Source organism: Lampris incognitus, chromosome 2 (assembly GCF_029633865.1).
Source record: "Lampris incognitus isolate fLamInc1 chromosome 2, fLamInc1.hap2, whole genome shotgun sequence".
Lineage (NCBI taxonomy): Eukaryota > Metazoa > Chordata > Actinopteri > Lampriformes > Lampridae > Lampris > Lampris incognitus.
Genome location: NC_079212.1, coordinates 111,072,192 through 111,093,360, shown reverse-complemented (window position 1 = coordinate 111,093,360; position 21,169 = coordinate 111,072,192). Strand labels below are relative to the sequence as shown.

Below are 21,169 nucleotides of genomic sequence, written 5' to 3'. Positions count from 1 at the left end.
TCGCTGATGCATCACTCTACTGGTACAACAGAGTCAAAGCAACGATGTTGAAAACAGGGGCCACAATGTCACAAGTTGATCCTGCTGTTTTCTACTGGATTGATGAAGATTGTAATGTGACTGGTGTCCTTGCCTGTCATGTGGATGATTTTATCTGGGATGGCTCTCACAAATTTGCCACCACAATCATTCTCCTTCTCAAAATAGTTTTCCAAGTAGGACGTGAAGAACAGGACAACTTTCACTATGTGGGGATGGAACTAGCCACAGTAGATGGAGAAGTGCACATGCAACAAGAGATCTACATAAAGAATCTTCGGCCCATTCTCATAGACTCATCAAGAGTGTTGCAGCGTGATGCTCTTCTCACAGAGTGTGAGACTGACAAACTAAGGTCAAAGATAGGACAACTCCTATGGGTGGCTAGACAGAGTAGGCCAGATATCATGTTTGATACATGCGCCCTTGCAGCCAATCTAAAACATGCTACTGTACATACCATGCATGAAGCAAATAAGGTAGTAAGAAAACTGAAATCAGAACGTGTCACCCTAAAGTTTCAGAACTTAGGAAATGAGGACTCTTTGAAGTTTGTTGTTTTCAGTGACGCTTCCATGGGAAACCTCCCAGATGGGGGAACACAAGGAGGACATCTCATCGTGCTGATGGGCGAGGAAGGAAGATTCTCGCCAATCTGCTGGCAATCAAAAAGGATCAGAAGAGTGGTTCGGAGCACACTGGCAGGAGAGACACTTGCCCTTGCTGATGGTATTGATAATGCCATATTTCTGTCCTCCCTCTACTCTGAACTTACCACAGGAAAGGTCCAACAGCACACCCTACCTGTGATGTATGTAACAGACAACTACTCCCTTGTGGATGCCATCAAGTCCACTAAGTCAGTGACTGAGAAACGACTGAGACTAGAAATAAGTGGCATCAAAGAACTTATCCAGAACAAAAGGATTCATCGTATTCTGTGGTCAGCTACAAAGGAACAGCTGGCAGACTGTCTGACCAAAAAGGGAGCCTCTTCCCTGGTATTGCTTAAGGCACTGAATAATGGACAATGGAAGCTAGATGACTGAGTCTGACTGTTGATAACTGAGCATTTGTTTTGTTTTCCTGAAATATTATCCTTGCAGTTTTCGTTTTTTAAAAAAAAGAGGGGGGATTGTTAAGTTTGTTAAGTTAACTTTTGTTGGTGCCTATAATACAGTTAATACGGTAGCCTGTATTGTTAGTCACTTCTACTGCAGTCTTTACGGTAACCCTGCTGTTAGGAGGAAGGCGCGCTGCTAGTGAAAGGCACTTGTTGAAATGTTCGGTAGGCTGTGGCCACTTGCTGTTGAGAGCGCAAATAAAATTCAGTTAAATAAGTACACTTGTCTTATTTGAAACTAACAGATTTAAGTCCTACTTATCTGGAAGAACACATTGTGTCTGCTATAATCATATTACATTAAAATTCTGATGTTAAATATGACCAAGGCTCAGCGTTTTCGTTTTCAGATTTTTTAAAAGGAGCAGATCGGTTTAAACTGATTTTCACCCGGATTTGATGTTTCCATGGATCCAAAAGTTGTTCCTGCTCGTGTGAGGTTATGTAACAGTGTCCTCTTGTGGCGAAATTTGGCATGCTGGATGGCTTTGAAAAATAAAAACAAAATGCTGAGCCTTGAATATGGCGTACCTCAGGGCTTGGTTCTTGGCCCTCTACTTTTCTCTCTTTATATTTCACCTCTTGGTCAAATTATAAGCAGTCATGGAATACATTTCCATTGCTATGTGGATGATACTCAGCTGTATGTGCCTATAAAGGCTGATGATCATACTCAAATGTTTAGAGGACTGCTTGGCTGCAGTGAAAAATTAGGTGTCACTAAATTTCCTGCTTTTAAATTCGCATAAAACTGAGATGCTGGGGCGTCTGGGTGGCGTGGTAGTCTATTCTGTTGCCTACCAACACAGGGATCACCGGTTCAAATCCCCGTATTACCTCTGGCTTGGTCAGGCATCCCTACAGCTGGCGACTCCACATGTATTGGAGGTATAAGGTAGTCTGCAGTCCTCCCCCGCCAAAGCGGGGGAGTGGAGTAGAGATCAGGATGGCTCGGAAGAGTGAGGTAATTGGCCGGATACAATTTGAGAGAAGAAAAAAAAAGGGGTCGGGGGCTGAGATGCTGGTCATTGGCCCTGCTAGACACAGACACCAATTTAATCAATTAACAATAACATTTGACAACTCCGTGATTTCACAAAGTGCGGCAGCCAAAAATCTTGGTGTTAGGTTTGATCCCAGCCTTTCCATTGGGAGGAAATTAAATAAATCACCAAGACTGTCTTTTTTCACTTACATAACATACCTAAAATTCAGTCTTTCCTGTCTATGGCGGACACAGAGACCAATTCATGCATTTATTTAATCCAGAAGACTTTATTACTGTAATGTTCTGTTTTCAGGTCTGCCACATGCTGCTACTAAAAGTGTGCATGTGTATTCCGTCTTCCTGTCAGGGCTACATCGTGATGGTGGTCATGTGGCTCAGGTCCTGCGCTGTTCCTGTTACATCTGTCCCTCCTTCAACAGCCTCCACCTCAAAGGCTACTTAACCTGAGCCACTCCCCGAGTGTCAGTCTCTCTGTGTTTGTGTGTGAGTGGAGACAGGTGAGCAGAGCCTCACCAGCTGCAACTCATTCCTTAATCAAACCAACCTGCTATAAAAGACCAGCACTGCCAGATCGTAGCCTCTGATCCATCAGTGTACTGCATCCAGCCCTTGCTCACTAAGTCTGTTTTTGTCAGTATTTTTGAACCAACTGTTTGACTAACATCCTCCTTTTCACTGCAGTCATCCTGCTCTGCCTCCGGTCCCTGTTCTCCAGATTTTCACCTGCTCCAGATCGCTGCTCTACCCAGCTCTCTCCACCACCCACGGTCTCTGCCCCCGGTCCTGTTTCCCCAGCCCAAGGAAGCCCAGCCCAATTCCCTCCACTGCCTTAGCTGGCCCCCTGTAATAAACTCCGAAGTCAGTTGGAAGCAAGTTTGTGTCTGCGCCTGAGTCCTTCCTGAGTGTCCCGTAACAGTTCTGGTAGCATCTGGACACTGCTTGACATCCTCATCATTTTCTTCATATACAGTGCTGCTTGAAAGTTTGTGAGCCCCTTACAATTTTCTACATTTCTGCATGAATATGACCTAAAACATCATCAGATTTTCACACAAGTCCTAAAAGTAGACAAAGAGAACCCAATTAAACAAATGAGACAAAAATATTATACTTCATTTATTTATTGAGGAAAATGATCCAATATTACATGTATGTGAGTGGCAAAAGTATGTGAACCTCTAGGATTAGCAGTTAATTTGAAGGTGAAATTAGAGTTAGGTGTTTCCATCAATGGGATGACAGTCAGGTGTGAGTGGGTGCCCTGTTTTATTTAAAGAACAGGGATCCATCAAAGTCTAATCTTCACAACACATGTTTGTGGAAGTGTATCATGATAAAAACAAAGGAGATTTCTGAGGACCTCAGAAAAAGTGTTGTTGATGCTCATCAGACTGGAAAAGGTTACAAAACCATCTCTAAAGACTTTGGACTCCACCAATCCACAGTCAGACTGATTGTATACAGATGGAGGAAATGCAAGACCATTGTTACCCTCCCCAGGAGTGGTCGACCATCAAAGATCACTCCAAGAGCAAGGCGTGTAATAGTCGGCCAGGTCACAAAGGAGCCCAAGGTAAATTCTAAGCAACTAAAGGCCTCTCTCACATTGGCTAATGTTAATGTCCATGAGTCCACCATCAGGAGAACACTGAACAATAATGGTGTGCATGGCAGGGTTGCAAGGAGAAAGCCACTGCTTTCCAAAAACAACATTGCTGCCCATCTGCAGTTCGCTAAAGATCACACGGACAAGCCAGAAGGCTATTGGAAATATGTTTTATGGACAGATGAGACCAAAATAGTGTTACGTTTGGAGAAAGGAAAACATTGCATTCCAGCATAAGAACCTTATCCCATCTGTGAAACATGGTGGTGGTAGTATCATGGTTTGGGCCTGTTTTGCTGCATCTGGGCCAGGATGGATTGCCATCATTAATGGAACAATGAATTCTGAATTATACCAGCAAATTCTTAAGGAATATGTCAGGACATCTGTCCATGAACTGAATCTCAAGAGAACGTGGGTCATGCAGCAAGACAACGACCCTAAGCACACAAGTCGTTCTAACCAAAGAATGGTTAAAGAAGAATTAAATTAAATGTTTTGGAATGGCCAAGTGAAAGTCCTGACCTTAATCCAATCGAAATGTTTTGGAAGGACCTGAAGCGAGCAGTTCATGTGAGGAAACCCACCAACATCCCAGAGTTGAAGCTGTTCTGTATGGAGGAATGGGCTAAAATTCCTCCAAGCTGATGTGCAGGACTGATCAACAGTTACCAGAAACGATTAGTTGCAGTTATTGCTGCACAAGGGGGGGGGGGGGTCACACTAGATACTGAAAGCAAAGGTTCACATACTTTTGCCACTCACAGATACGTAATACTGGATCATTTTCCTCAATAAACAAATGACCAAGTACAATATTTTTGTCTCATTTGTTTAACTGGGTTTTCTTTATCTACTTCTAGGACTTGTGTGAAAATCTGATGATGTATTAGGTCATATTTATGCAGAAATATAGAAAATTCTAAAGGGTTCACAAACTTTCAAGCACCACTGTATCCTTATAATTCCATTATACTCGCTCAATGTTGTATTCTGTAAATTGTGTACACACAAAATCCACTGCACATCTGCCCATCTTGAGAGAGAGATCCCTCCTCTGTTGCTCTCCTTGAGGTTTCTTCCTATTTTTTCTCCCTGTTAAAGGTTTTGTTTTTAGGGAGTCATGCCATATCCAATGCGAGGGTCTAAGGACAGGATGTTGTATTGCTGTAAAACTCACTGAGGCACATTTGTAATTTAGATAATGGGCTATACAAATAAAAATGACTTGACTCTATAAGGTTTAAGAATTTCAGGCCCAGAGGGTTGCCAGGGCAGCAGACATGGACTTAAAAGTCTCCAAGGACCAGAAACTTATCGAATCTAGGCAGAGTTAAGGACAGAAATTCAGCAAATCTATATATTATCATTGTTTTTCTCAATAAAAATATTTTATTAAATTCAAAAGTCTGAATTTGATATATTTCATTTATAGCACCCAAAAACACCAAGGGGCAGCTCTATTAAGGGAAATGCAAATCAGTGCAAGTTTGCTGATAATTAGCACTGATGGGGTTGGCCCATTTTACAGGGTATCTATTAAAACTTGGCAGGATAATTAACACAGGTGCAGCCTTGATAATATATACGTGAATATGTTAATATACATGTTTTGAGAATGTGTCCCTTCAATTGCTCCAAGTATTATTTGGGAACTCTGCTATTGGATATTATAAAACCATGTTTGATTCATTCAGAGCATCATGGTCATTTGGAAACCATATATGATTCTGCAGTCTGCATTAGTGCTTTAAGGACTTGGGACAGAGTGGGTGACAATGGTCCATGCAATGCTTATCAGTTCATTATTATTATTTCATATTCAAAATAAAAATGGAAAATTAGAACACTGGCCCCATAGTTCAAAGTCTCCATTAACTACGCCTCAAAAAACTGAAGAATTTGGATTATGGGCTCATTTTTTTTCCCTCAATTTTCTAATTTTTGTTTCATAAATGAAATTGTAATATTGGTATACTAGATGCCACCATTCACTGAATAGAACCAGAGGCAAGTTTAATTTTCGCTGGGATTGCATGACTCTTTCTGGTTTGTGGTTCCAGATATTCTCTGATTTCTTCCAGAAAATAGAGTATAATGGGAGGCACAATGTTTTTGTCTGAAATTGTAAATAAACTTGCACGTGCTGATAAAACTCACATTTCTTTCTGTATTATATGGTGCCTCCTCTTAATTACAAATATTACTGACATGTCAGAGGCGCAGTGAGTTAAAACATGCTTTTCACATGCGTCAAATAACATACAAAATCACCAAGATCCTATTTACTAACAGCCTTGGGAAATCACATTTGGTGTTCACTTCCAGTTTCTGCTCTCAATATTTTGCAGAATGAATGGGTAACTCCTATAAATGCATAGGCAATTAAACTGGCATTACGTAAGTGTTAACCAAACATTCCCTCTGTTCATTTGCACAAAATACCCATTGCGTCCTTACAGTAAATCTTGAAAGCTGCTTCTTAATGCCGAAAGAAGGTTAATGTTAGGGCAAAATGTTAGTAGATCTGGCTCCAAGTCTATAATTATAGATTGAATTGAATGAAATTATGTTACCAATTCAATATCAGAATGGACAGAAAACTATGAACTGTAATTTGTAGATGTATTCCCCGCTTACATTGTAATTATCACTTGACATTTGTTGCTCTGGGCATGCTCTTCCCTGTCTTTATCAAAATGCTGCCATGTGCAGTCCCGTCACATGAAGAATAACAAAGGAAAAATAATGACGAAAACACGGGAATCAATTGTGGGAATGTTTTGATCGATTGTGGGGATGTCTTTTGATCCTGCCAGTTCTTGCAATGTTGGAACTGGTTCTTCCCATTCTAGCTCCATCAATGCCCAACCTTAGTGAAAACAGGTTGAACATGAGTGCTTACTCTTTAAATTAAACCCTCCCCACTTTCTGTACAAAAGCACTATAGAAGAGCCATGAAGCAAATACTGTATTCTGTGTTGACTCGAATTATGACCCTGATTATAAAATGACACCCCCCCCTTTTCAAGACTAATTTTTGGAAAAAGACATCATTTTATTTGAAAAGAATTATAATAAAAACACATTGAATAAAACAATTTAGACTGTTGTTTTTAATGTCTTTTAAATAAAACCATGTTTGCAATATCTTTTAGATTAAATTGTCACATTTGTAAATGAATGACTTATGGTATTTAAATACCATAAATATGAAAATAAACTAATCTATCGGTATTTTGGTATACCAATTCGGCTATCATCTCATAAAGGAAAAAAAAAAAAAACATGTAGCCTATCAAAATTTCAAAAACTGCATTAACCATCAAAGTGAAGTCTAATATTAGAACAGTCTTGAAACAAATCTGACAGAGGAAAAAAATAAAGACTAAGTTAAAACCTAGTATAGGGCTGGACCATGACTAGATTTAGAAAACGGCTGTTTTTATGCGATGCAACTACATTTAAAAAGCGGCTGTTTTGACATTGGTTTTGTGAACAGCGGCTGTACTGGACAGCAGTTTTCAAACACTGATTATACAGTTAAATAGCGCAAATATATTTTTATATAAAATAATTACCTGGCTACAATCACTGCTGCCATGATCACTGGAAAGTCTGGGTGTTACACCCTTAATAAATGCACTTCAGTTACCACCATCTGTCTGAAGACGCTAATAATTTTCACTCTAACTGTGTTACTAGCTTTGGTGTTTGTGATTTGGACTTTTTTTTTGTGCAAGGAAGCATTTCAGTAGTATCCACGAGCAGCAATATATTACATTTTTTAGCGTGCAAACCGCTGTGCTAATTCACGACCAATAGGGAAACTCCCATGTCTGTGTTTACCAGCGACGTTGTTGGTCGGCTGACCAATCGGGTAAACTTCAGTGACGTCGGTGGTCGTTGCTAGCTGAAACCATCGTTGGTCACCCGAGCCTATCGGGCCAATCGTGTAAAACTGATAACTTAGTCAGCCAGTCAGGCACATTCGCGTTTCAGGATTTTTATTTTTTTGATTTTCAGTATTAAGAGTGGTCATAGGTATTGCTTCTGTCATTACTTTCAGACTAAATGTCTTTTCTTTAATGATGTTTAGCAGACAATGAGCAAATTTCAACAAGCAATGTAATCAAGTGTGTGAGCAACAGCACACTCACCAATCGTAGATCTATTACGTCTTGTAACATAAACCGTATGCGGGATGATGTCTTCCGCTCCTTGACAATTTTTTCCATCTGATTGAAATACTGATCCATTCGAGGCTGGCAAAGAAGAAAAACAGAGTGAGAGAAGGTTTAATGAAATATGTGAAAGCAATATTCTCTGCCCCACTTTTCACTCTGGTGGACAGCATCTTTCAGAGACATACATTTTTCACTCAACTGAGCAATTCGGCATTTTATTATTTTGGAGTACGATTCCCCCTTTCAGTCCCAGCAGTAGCGGAGAGTTCCAGCACCAGAGTTGAGAACCACTGCCCTAGACAACATACTGGGATCAATGAAATAAAAGTATATCAGTCAACAAAAAACTGAACCAAATTCAACAGTCCAGTGATTAAACTAATAGATTTAGAACATTACTACATCTGAAGAAAGCTGGAAAACTTAAAACTAGGCCCAAACAGAATCTGTGGTCTTGCCTTCATAGACACTGAAATCTGTTTTCATGTAAGTAAGTGGTGAAAGCACATTTTAGTAACAAAACAGTCTAGCATTCAGCTTTTGCAAATCCGGTGCCAGTTTCTCAGAGATCTCTCTTTATGCTAGTTGACAGGAATAGAGATAAGGCCCAAACATACTCCGGCGGAACATCAGCAGCGCGGACTCATCGCGGTCATAAAATCTGAGCTTTGCGTGCACAGAGCTTGCAGACGTCCACTTTTAGTCCGGTGGAGTCCGCTCCGCGTACGTTCCACCCGAGTATGTTTGGGCCTATAAGCACCAGATAACACAGGACCATGTAGGAGAATGTTGAGTGGGGTCACCAGGATTCAGTCATGCCTCTCTAGGCATCTGAGGTCTTCAACTGGGTCCAGGTGAGAGTCAAGTCAAGTCAATTTTATCTGTATAGCCCAATGTGATGTCAACTAGAGAGCCAGTCAAGACAGAATAAAGTGAAGCAGCCCATATAACCAACATAGATTTATATCTCCTCTGACTCTGGTACCATGTATATCAAAGCTGGTCTGGGATCAAATCTTGAGAGAATTATAAAATCTGGGGTATTATCTGACTGTTTTAGTGACCGTTCCATTATTTTTTGTGTTTGAAAGACTAAAGTAGCTCATCTTCCACCAAGATGCATAAAGGTAAGACAGTGTAAAAATATTAATACTGAACTTTTTCATGATTTAATTCCCACAAATTGGGACAGGTTTCAGCTAATAACTTTTGTTGAAGATGCATGGAACTTCTTTTATAGTGAGTTTATTAATGTTACAGACAAACATGCCCCACGGACAACAATTAAGGTTAACGGTAGACATTTACTTGGATTAATAGTGATCTTATAAGTCTCTTAAAGCAGAGAGGAAGGGGCTGGGAAAAACAGCATTACAAAGGATTCTACTGATTGGAATGCATATAAACATTTAAGGAATATATGCACAACCAAAGAAAGAAATGCTAAATCTAATTATTATGAAGACTCTTTAGCTAATGTTTTTATAACCCTAAACAGTTTTGGAACAGAATCAACAGTATAATCAAAAAATCCACCAAAAGCTCTACTACTCACATTAGAGTTAATAACAAAGTTGTTAATGATCAGAATCAGAAATACTTTATTTAATGATCCCTCTATGATTGCTAATGTCTTCAGCCAGTGCTCTTCCTCTGTCTGCAGAACACTATTTTCTGATTTTCCTTATTCTGATATTTCATTGAATAACTCTAGTAGCTCCTTCTCCTTTAGAAGAATCCATCCAATTGATATTCAGCAGGTTGTGATAAAAAAAAGAAAAAAGACATGCATGTTAGGGTTAATACTCATGTCTGTGCCACTGACCAAGGCAATGGGACGAAATAACTGGAGTTGGTTCCTGGGTGCTACACAGCTAGGATGGGTTAAATGCAGCGAATAAATTTCATTTGTAAGTATGTACAAAATTACTAATAAAGAGTATTCTGTTCTATTCTAAGCTCAGGTAGTGGGGATCCATATGGTTTGGAGATTAAGTTCATCAAGCTTGCCTCTCATGTTCCGGCATATCCTCTGTTTGACTTATCTAATTTATCTTGATCTACTTGTGAAGTTCCATCAATTTGGAAATGTGCCAGTTATCCCATTGCATAAAGGTGGTGACCCTCTTGATCTCATAGACATTTTCCTATTATTAACAGTATAGCAAAAGTGTTTGAAAAGTTAATTTTTAATCAACTATCTCAATATGTTAATGACTTTTGCATCTTATCTCCATACCAATCTGGTTTCAGACCTAACTTCTCTACAACCACTGCTCTTTTAAAATTCACCAATGATGTATCCTCTTCATTGGACAACAATATGCTTACAGGCATAACATTCATAGATCTTACTAAGACTTTTGACATGGTTGAGAACTACTGCCTCTTTGACAAACTTTGTGCTTTGGTCTTTCAAAACATTCTTTACTTTGGTTCGATTGATATCTTCACTACAGACGTGAGTGTGTCTCTTTTTCAGGGCAGTCAGTCAGATTTTATGATCATGGAGAAAAGAGTACAATAAGTGATACTTAATTTTGTGCCCCAGAGAGAGCCACGTTTATGCAGGTTTCACTGCAACCCAACGCTAAACAAGCTGATTTCACCGATTAACACACCTTCAACCAGACAGGGGAGGACCAATTAGTGAAATAACTATACAGTATTGAGACCAAAGGCCTGACTCTGCAGGTTGACACCCAAACTGATTATCCAACAGCCCATTTCCTTTAAGAAGCTCAAAAACAACTTCCTTCCTTTCTTTTAAAATTCTTAAGACATGTTGTAGTTTGCGTTGCCTAAATGATTGGAGAAACTAGTTCTCCACAAACAATTTCAACTACGGAATAACCTACATCTGTAACATATTTTTACAATGACATCTGGGCTGTGAAACTATCATTATAAAAAGGTATAGATAGATAAATCAAATGCAACACAGTTCTACATCACAGTTGCAGTCAAACCTCTTAAATCCATTTAATGTTTAAAAGAAATAAAATGTCCAATGGATTAAAAGTATTTTACTCTGCAAAATACAGTCCTACTGTAGTTTAAGCCTTACGCCATGGTCACCCCGATTCTGTCGATTGCATAAGCAGGACGTAACGTAAGTCCATAAAATCTCGCACCGTCACGGTCTTTTCTCATGGGTCTCATGGTTGAATAGATAAACTTTATATTGCTTAATCTTTCCCGGAGTTATGAAAGAGAAAACGTTAAAACTAGAAGGTGAATAACCTCAAAGAAAAAATGTAATTTTGTTATGATAAATTCAAATCTTTATTTAGGTTATTCATTCCAACGAACCATAAATTTCTGGGAGCGTCAAAAAAAAAAATTTCTCCACTGAAGAATTTGTCAGCTTTATAAAATCCGGTTTAGTGAGCATGCAATTTCAATGCAAAATAGGAAAAATCCAGTGCATGCAATATGCACAATCCCAAAGATGACAATCTCTCATTGAAATTGAACGAATTTCCGTCAGACAATGACGCACTGATGCAATCAGTTTGACTAGGCTCTTAGAGACTAATATAGCAAAAGGGACAAATCAACACCTTTAATGATCTTATACTCTGCATACCTAAAGACTCTGTTCTGTGGATGTCATATTGACCTAGAAAGATAGTAGACTGTTCCACAAACAACCCTTCATCTCAACACCCACGCACAATTCACATGGCACCTTGGCTCACCTTAGCCTTTTCAAAGTCCAGGTCCTTGCCAATGGTGGTGAGCAGCCTGCATAGGCACTCCAGAGACTCTTCGTCATGATTCTTGAGCAGCTTAACCACACAGTCATGCATGATGGCCTCTGTTAGCATCTTGAGCTTGAAGAGCTCGCCAATGAACTTGATGTTTCCAATGGAGCGCCGGCGTGCCTTGTCCTTCGCTTCCTCCAGCTCCTCCTGTAGACGCTCACGCTCCGTTGCCTGGAGAAACCAGGAAACTATAGTACTCTTGCTCATATAACTGATGAGCTCCTAAAAACAGTGCATCCCCTGTTTGATTTTTATACATAAATCCCCCCAAAATCAAATCAATCTGGGTGTGGTGCCATAAATGGCTTGGCCGCATCCTACAACAAAATGTATGTTAGCTGCATAATTCCTGTGAAAGTTTTTTTGTCTTACACCTCATACAGTCTGGTCTTCCACAGTGTATACAACAGTGAGTACAACATGACACGAATGCTACCAAAGTACGGGGTTCAATTCCCAATAGGGCTACCCCTGCAAAAAAAAAAAACAAGAAAAAAAAATGTAATGGTTCTTGGATGATGCTTAGCATCAAAGTGTCAAGCAAAAGGCACAAGCTAAGTAAAATCTTGAGTACTATATAGGTTACACACCGATGCAGCTGAGTCCAACTCCTTCTGCTTTCTCTCAAAAACCACATCGTCCACCTTGTCCTTCTCGAACTCCTTCTGGCAGCGGTTAAGCAGCAGCTTACGGAAATTCACTGTGGTGCTTGGTTTGTCTGTCATGGGCACTTTGAGCTGTAGCACATGAGAATTAAGACTGTTGAGTATGAGGAAAGCCAAACAAATGAAGCTCTAAAACGAGTAAAATTTCAGACTGCAGTGGTTTTGGTGTAGAGTAAACAAGACACAATATGACACTTAACTTCAATTTTTTACATAACACTTCATAAGTAAGAAGGTTTAAGGGAAAGTAATGACTTTTATACAACCATTCTGAACAACGGAACTAGGCAGGCGCTAAAGAAAAACACCATTTAGTCTTGCAGGCCAATTTCCACTTTTGATTCTTAACCTCAATCTTATTTGCTTACATACACCTTATGCATTACTTTTCTCATTTTGTTGTGTTTAGTGTTAACTATCTTAGAGATCCACCATGACCTATTACTTGTACTGGCCAAACTACTTGGTCAATAAAACAGATTCTGGCAAATGGTTTTGATGTCTTCAGTCAAAAAAATAATCACCATTAAAAAAAAAAAATCATTGGCTTTGCCGACAAACAATGCATCATCATTTACAGTAACTGCTTGGGGGAGTATTTATGGGGAAATGGTTTTTACTCCTATTAAAACAGTCACACATAGGAGCCATTTACAACAAATCTTGCAATGGTGGCCACTGAACAGCTACACTTAAGCAGTCAGGAGAGGTTGTAGCCTTTACTAAAGGACACTGTTGACAGATGTTTAATAAAGGGGGATCATTACTTATTCAAGCCCCTTACTCTTTTTTCCCCAAATTTGCAGGTTCAGGGTTTTCAAAGGTGTGCCATTTCAATCATAAATCAGCTTCCTTATTCTGCACACAGGATTGTCTTATCCCACCACCAACCATAATAAAATCCTTAAATATGTTATAATCCCAGTACCGTGGCGAGGCAGCGACACATGTTTCCATAGGCAACAGAGAAGCTAGGTTCATCAATGGCTTTCTCGAAGACAAGGTCAATGACTCCCTTCAGCCTCTCCTCTGTGTCAATGGTCAGGTCTGTCACCTGCTTCATCAGCTGATTGAACATTTGAGGCGTCAGCTTGTTAAGGATGCTGCGCACCTTCCGGAACAGCTCCTAAGGGGAAGCATGATAAAAAGTCCAGTTAGCCTATATGACAAACATCCACTCATAGCCCATTAGACAATAATTTTCATGCCACTTTTCCACTGTACTGGCACAAAGTGAATTATTGCTCTCCAGTGTTTGGTATAGTTGGATTTTTTTTTTTGGTTGCCAGTAAGTTTTTTTTTTTTTAATATGGTCAATAAAAAAGAAAAAAAAATAGTTCCAACTATTCTAATCCAATTCAGTTTCTTAAGAGAGACTTTGCTCCCATACGTTTCTTGGTTCAAGAAACATCACATTTCATTATTCAATGGACTCTTTTACTCCTTGGGTAACATTTATGCTCATCAGCTACTCTCCTTAACAGAATAAGACCATTCTCTTTATTTATTCAAATTAAATTAGACCTTACAAGAACAGTGGTAGTAAAATGTGTGTCATGGAAGGCCAGAGATATGCAGGTTTTCATTCAAATCAAACACCATCTGATTTTTCTTACTACGTCCACCCTTCCTAGCTGGAGATCTAATCAAAAAAATCAGATGATGCAGCGAATCCCCGAGCACACATCCCTTAATGGGAAATGATAAATCCTTTTAATTTCCAGCAATGTCAAGTCTTTTGAATTCTTTTTCAATACCTACTGATGCCTTGATATCAATGCTAATATTATAAATTGGTGCAGTAGCAAAATCTTTCATTGGGAGTGATGAAAATGGATTAGGAATGAGTGTATTAGAGGGCCAGTTCAGGTTAGATGGTTTGGAGACAAAGCAAGAAAGGCAAGATTGAGATGGCTTGAACATGTGTGGAGGAGAGATGCTGGGTATATTGGGAGAAGGATACTGAATATGGAGCTGCCAGTGAGGAGGAAAAGAGGAAGGCCAAAGAAGAGGTTTATGGATGTGGTGAGAGAGGACATGCAGGTGGCTGGTTATGACAGAGTAAGATGCAGAGGACAGGAAGAAATGGAAACGGATGATCCGCTGTGGCGACCCCTAACGGGAGCAGCCAAAAGTGCTCGATGGTGTTTTAAGCCCCCAACGTACTCTTCAAGGCAGCGCTGCATGGAAGGCACTCCCCGCCCCCTACAGTTTCAGCCAATCACAGCACTGGCGCTAACCCTAACCCTAACCAGTGCTGTGATTGGATGAAACTGTTGGGGGCGGGGAGTGCCTTCCATGCAGCGCTGCCTTGAAGAGTATGTTGGGGGCTTAAAACACCATCGAAGACCAAAAGTAGTCTTCTTCTTCTTTTTCAAGGCTTCCTCATTAGCGAGGGTTGCCAGCACCATAAGGATTGACATGTTTGCCAAACAAGTCTCCAGTTCTCTCTGTCTTGAGCTGATCTTGTAGTCTCCGATATTTTCAGATTATGCCACTCTTTGATGTCATCATGATACTGCCTTTTTGGTCGGCTTCTCTTGCACTTTGCTGGTGTAGTTCCCAAAATCGCTGTCTTTGTTAATTTACTTCCACCTGGATGACAGGTATGCCCAAAGAATGATAGCTTTCTTTTCATTATACGTGCCATTAGTCCTCTTTTTGTTCCTAATTCATTAAGGATGCTCACATTTGTTAATTTCTCTGTCCACTTATTCGAAGCATCCTACGATAAAGCCACATCTCTGCAGCCTCAATCCTGTTTACCGTCGCTTTTTTCAATGTCCAACTTTCTGCTCCATGACAACACTGGCCAGACGAGTGCTTTAAGTAGACTGACTTTCACTTCTTTTCTTATTCTCCTATCTTTCCATATTGGTACCATCTCCATCATTCTTTTCTTTGCTAGGGTGATTCTGATTTTTATGTCATCTGTACAATCACTGTAATTTTTCTTAACTGAACCTAAGTATTTGAAGCTCTCTAGGCGTTCTACATCTTGTCCATCTACTGAGATTGCAATATCTGATTCACCCACTTTCACGCACTTTGTCTTTTTCACATTCAAACTGAGCAACCTCTTTTTCCCTGCCTCATTTACTTGACATTTCATTTGGATCTTGCTGTCCATCAGCTGCTAGTAGTGTCATCTGTAAATCTAAGATTGCTTATCTTATAACCACCTATACTCACTCCATATTCATCTATATCTGCCTCACGCATCACTTGTTGTTTGTATAGTGTGAATAAGCATGGTGATACAATGCAACCTTGACGTACACCCTTCTCTATTGGAAAAGCTTCTGTGTTCTCACCATTCCATCTCACCACTGCTGTCTGGCCAATATATAGACCTTCAAGTAGTGCAACGAAGTGTCTAGGGAAACCCATTTCCAGAATGATGTTAAAGAGCTATGCGTGGCTTACTGAATCAAATGCCTTTGAATAATCAATGAAAATCAGCATTGCCTTATTATCTGTGTTGGATACCTTTTCAATTAGTGCCGAAAGTAGTAGTAGTAGTAAATAGGTGCAGTAGCAATACCTGTTGATTCTCAAAGTGCTGTTTGTGTGTATGTGATATGTCATGTTGTCTCAACCTGTGTTTTCTGGGTCTCTGGGTCATCTGAGAGGCCCTCTCTCTTCATGCCAGGTCTCCAGGCATTCTCCGCCTTTTTCAGCTGGACATCGTCATTGACAGACACATTCATAATGATCTTCCTCGGTGGAGGCCGTCGTGCCCCCATGTTCATTAGCTGAAAGCACAATGATTGAGAAAGGGTAGGCAGAAACACAGTATCAATATCCATGGCTGTTACAGTTGTCCTTAACTATGCAGATTTAACTCCTTCAATAGTCACAGGGAATAATTTTCTTCAAATGGTCAGTGTGACATACGACATTGACTTCAAATACATACAATCATGCAACTAATCTTTGGATAATTTTAATGGCATAGACAAAAACCTCTGAATAGAGTTCTGACTCCAGAGCAGTTGGTTGGAAGTAGATTACCACCTGCATCCCTTATTACTAGGGGTGAGAAAAATGATCGATGCTGGAATATATCGTAATACCTCCTCTTTGCGATACATTATCGAGACACTGTCACCAAATATTGACATTTTTATTAAAAAAGAAAAAAAATTCCGTAATAATTTTTTCCAACTTTGATAAAAGTCAGGCTCAAACAACAGTAACATATACAGATGTTTAAAGGACAAAAAGAGGAAACAACCTGCCAGGGAATTTAATTTTACATCAGTTTGTTGCAGTCAGTATGTGTGTGTGTGTTAAAGAGGCACTAAGCTAAGACTCTATGCACTTTGTTGGACATTGTTTCATGTCAGTTGTCAAATTCTGTGAAACTGTCACCACTTTACAGTGATTAAATAGATAATTTCTACTTTTGTCTTTTTAGGAGTATTTTTTTCTTCTTTAGTTACAGATACCGTGATGTATCTCAGATGATTGTCTTGCAATGTACTGAGTATCGCAGAATCGCTGTATCGTGGTACCATCGTTATCATGGGCAATGTGTCATGTTAGTATCGTATTGTGATCAACGTCAATGAAAGTTGAACCGGTTCATCTGGATACGTTCATTGACAGAAACGTTGTGCCCAGATGAACTGATTCATCTTTCTTTGATTTTCTTACCTGGATTACTGAGCATGCATAAAGACATTGTATTGTGAGTTACTCTGTGATCCACACCCCTGCTTATTACATGTGAAACCAGCCTCTTCTTTTCACCTGCCAGTTGCAGGCTTCTCAAGGTAGGCTCATGCCATTTCCCTATATCCACCGGCAACTGTGCAGGTGTCCCACAACCTGTAGAAATAACTAAATGCAATGGTGGTCCACATTCTCTCTACCAACTCCCCACCCAGAAGCACTGCCAACTGTTCTCACATTGCCACCTGACTGAGCCGGAGACAACACTGGGATTCAAACCTGAACCTCAGCATTGGGACTTAAAGTGTATTAGTCCCTTGTACCATCAGAGTTCCAACAGTTAGAAGAACATAAATGTAATTCATAATTTGGCTTTGTTGCTCTGTCTCTGCATGTACATCAATTAGAACTTCAAATAAACATTTATCATAATATACACTACCGTTCAAAAGTTTGGGATCACATTGAAATGTCCATATTTTTGAAGGAAAAGCACTGTACTTTTCAATGAAGATAACTTTAAACTAGTCTTAACTTTAAAGAAATACACTCTATACATTGCTAATGTGGTAAATGACTATTCTAGCTGCAAATGTCTGGTTTTTGGTGCAATATCTACATAGGTGTATAGAGGCCCATTTCAAGCAACTATCACTCCAGTGTTCTAATGGTACAATGTGTTTGCTCATTGGCTCAGAAGGCTAATTGATGATTAGAAAACCCTTGTGCAATCATGTTCACACATCTGAAAACAGTTTAGCTCGTTACAGAAGCTACAAAACTGACCTTCCTTTGAGCAGATTGAGTTTCTGGAGCATCACATTTGTGGGGTCAATTAAACGCTCAAAATGGCCAGAAAAAGAGAACTTTCATCTGAAACTCGACAGTCTATTCTTGTTCTTAGAAATGAAGGCTATTCCATGCGAGAAATTGCTAAGAAATTGAAGATTTCCTACACCGGTGTGTACTACTCCCTTCAGAGGACAGCACAAACAGGCTCTAACCAGAGTAGAAAAAGAAGTGGGAGGCCGCGTTGCACAACTGAGCAAGAAGATAAGTACATTAGAGTCTCTAGTTTGAGAAACGGACGCCTCACAGGTCCCCAACTGGCATCTTCATTAAATAGTACCCGCAAAACACCAGTGTCAACATCTACAGTGAAGAGGTGGCTGCGGGATTCTGGGCTTCAGGGCAGAGTGGCAAAGAAAAAGCCATATCTGAGACTGACCAATAAAAGAAAAAGATTAAGATGGGCAAAAGAACACAGACATTGGACAGAGGAAGACTGGAAAAAAGTGTTGTGGACGGATGAATCCAAGTTTGAGGTGTTTGGATCACAAAGAAGAACGTTTGTGAGACGCAGAACAAATGAAAAGATGCTGGAAGAATGCCTGACGCCATCTGTTAAGCATGGTGGAGGTAATGTGATGGTCTGGGGTTGCTTTGGTGCTGGTAAGGTGGGAGATTTGTACAGGGTAAAAGGGATTCCGAATAAGGAAGGCTATCACTCCATTTTGCAACGCCATGCCATACCCAGTGGACAGCGCTTGATTGGAGCCAATTTCATCCTACAACAGGACAATGACCCTAAACACACCTCCAAATTGTGCAAGAACTATTTAGAGCAGAAGCAGGCAGCTGGTATTCTATCGGTAATGGAGTGGCCAGCGCAGTCACCAGATCTGAACCCCATTGAGCTGTTGTGGGTGCAGCTTGACCATATGGTACGCAAGAAGTGCCCATCCAACCAATCCAACTTGTGGGAGCTGCTTCTGGAAGCGTGGGGTGCAATTTCTCCAGATTACCTCAACAAATTAACAGCTAGAATGCCAAAGGTCTGCAATGCTGTAATTGCTGCAAATGGAGGATTCTTTGACGAAAGCAAAGTTTGATGTAAAAAAAATCTTATTTCAAATACAAATCATTATTTCTAACCTTGTCAATGTCTTGACTCTATTTTCTATTCATTTCACAACATATGGTGGTGAATAAGTGTGACTTTTCATGGAAAACACAAAATTGTTTGGGTGATCCCAAACTTTTGAACGGTAGTGTAAATATCCAAGTATGAATGTATCAGAAGCCACAACAACTATCGGAACAAGGAAACCACATTACTGCAGCCCCGAAAAAAAAAACAAACAACATAAATAAATAAATCAGGGGGAAACAATAAAATAACAAAACAAGTGTGGTGACTAATGCCCTAATCGTTAAATTACTTCCTAATTGACTTCAAAGTTGCATACTGTAATCAGAATGCAGACAAAGCATCAACCACCAAGGTCCAGTTATCAACCTTTGCTTTCAAAGTGTATTTGTAGGTTTCACCAAAAAGGCTGGGCGGTATGGCCTAAAATTTATATCACGGTATAATTTTAAGCACGGATAGTATAGTATATATCATGGTATCTTTGTTTGTTTACATTTCAATTTAAATGCTTCTGAAGGGGTAAAGTACTGATATGGTAACTGCATGGCAGCTATTACTGTACTCTTAAAGAGAGACTGACATGCCCTTTCTGAACACGTGTTTTAACATTGGGTGTTTGAATCACAACCGAAAATAGGTGTGGTTTTAAGAATTCAAAGCTATTGGCTACTGTCTTCCTGGGTGGGTCGGGCTCGGTACCACTCATCACTTGTTATTTACAAAAAATGTCGGATAGCGAGAGCGAGATCCTCTGCGAGGATTAGTTTCGAGGAGGAGGATTCAGTGATACAAATAACTGTTAGATAGATAGATGATAGATATTTAGATAAAATGCCGCCCAATGACTGCTGCGATAGGCTCCAGCATCCCCGTGACCCTGAGAGCAGGATAAGCGGTTCGGATAATGGATGAATGGATGGATAGCTAGACAGATAGATAGATTGGCTTCTCCGTGGTTTTATAGCATCTCGCTACGGAAACACCCTATATGCAAATTGACTGGAGTCTACGTATCCACTGGCACAATTTGACATTGGACACCATCTACAGTCAATCACAGATCTCTCTCGAGTGGCTGCAGACACGCTGTTTTGGCCACTGAATTTCTCCGTGGCCACATTCCAACTCGGAACATAGCCTATCAATAGGAATTTTCAGATTTTGATGTATCACTTTAACTGTATTACTAGGACATATTTTCCATAGTACAGAGGTATTTTAAGAACATTTATTGTGCAAAACTGCAATATTGGAAAAAAAACAAAAACAAAATCTTCTATCAAGTAACTTCCATCTCCAAAAACCTTTTTTCATGAAATACAAAAACATCAAGCTGCACAAAATTCAAATAAAGATTAACTTCAAGGAAAGCAGGGCAGGCGGTTTCTTTCCCCCAACCAACTAAAACACTGAAACTCTCAAAATGCAAAATTAGGGGGGTGCTAGTGCATAGCAGATGGAGTGAGATGTGCTTTTGGGAGCTCCTCTCCATTTGTCTTTTATTTACTTAAACCTAACATCTTTCCATCAAGGTTGCGCTTGAAATCCATCACAACTTGTTTGCCCATCTTGTGTGACCTAGACTTGCATAAAAAGCTTGAAAATGGCGAAAAAAAGCCAAAAACGAACAATCATCACGTGACATGGCTGACGCGGGTGGAGCTGATAATGGCGGCTGCTCCCTATCAACAGGTGCAATGTTGAAAGAGATGTCGGATGCCATTCTGAAAACCATTAACGACCAGTTTGACCAATTCGAAACAAAATTCTTATCTCTTCGGTCCTCACACAATATTCTAGCAACCCGAATGGATTCCATGGACGGGACGGCCTCAGACCATGAGTCCCATCTGATGGCTATGGAGAAAGCCATCCACGAGCTACAGGCTGAAAACACTCGCCTGCGAGCCTAAACTAATGACCTAGAGGGCCGCTCTCGCTGCAATAAAATTGTGGGCATTCCGGAAGGAGCAGAGAAGGGAAAACCAACAGAGTTTATAAGCACCCTTATCCCCAAACTGCTGGGTGAGACACACTTTCAAAAACCACAAATCATTGACCGTGCACACCGCATCCAACAGTCAAAGCCCGCCGAGAGAGCTAGGCCTCATACACTCATTGCCAGGGTCCACTATTACCAGAAGGAAATGATTATACGACTTG

At 40.1% G+C, this 21,169-nt stretch overlaps 1 protein-coding gene across 7 annotated transcripts in view; it reads right to left on the bottom strand.

The window, feature by feature from the left end:
• eif4g3a (eukaryotic translation initiation factor 4 gamma, 3a) overlaps positions 1 to 21,169 on the bottom strand; it is a 130,054-nt gene that overhangs the window by 34,499 nt on the left and 74,386 nt on the right. For all 7 annotated transcript variants that reach the window (XM_056273128.1, XM_056273129.1, XM_056273130.1 and 4 more), the window contains exons 16-20: positions 15,996 to 16,151; positions 13,325 to 13,522; positions 12,322 to 12,468; positions 11,666 to 11,902; positions 7,938 to 8,042 (exon numbers count right to left, since the gene is read on the bottom strand). In XM_056273128.1, coding sequence (XP_056129103.1) covers positions 7,938 to 8,042; positions 11,666 to 11,902; positions 12,322 to 12,468; positions 13,325 to 13,522; positions 15,996 to 16,151 — 843 coding nt within the window. The remainder of the gene's footprint in view (positions 1 to 7,937; positions 8,043 to 11,665; positions 11,903 to 12,321; positions 12,469 to 13,324; positions 13,523 to 15,995; positions 16,152 to 21,169) is intronic.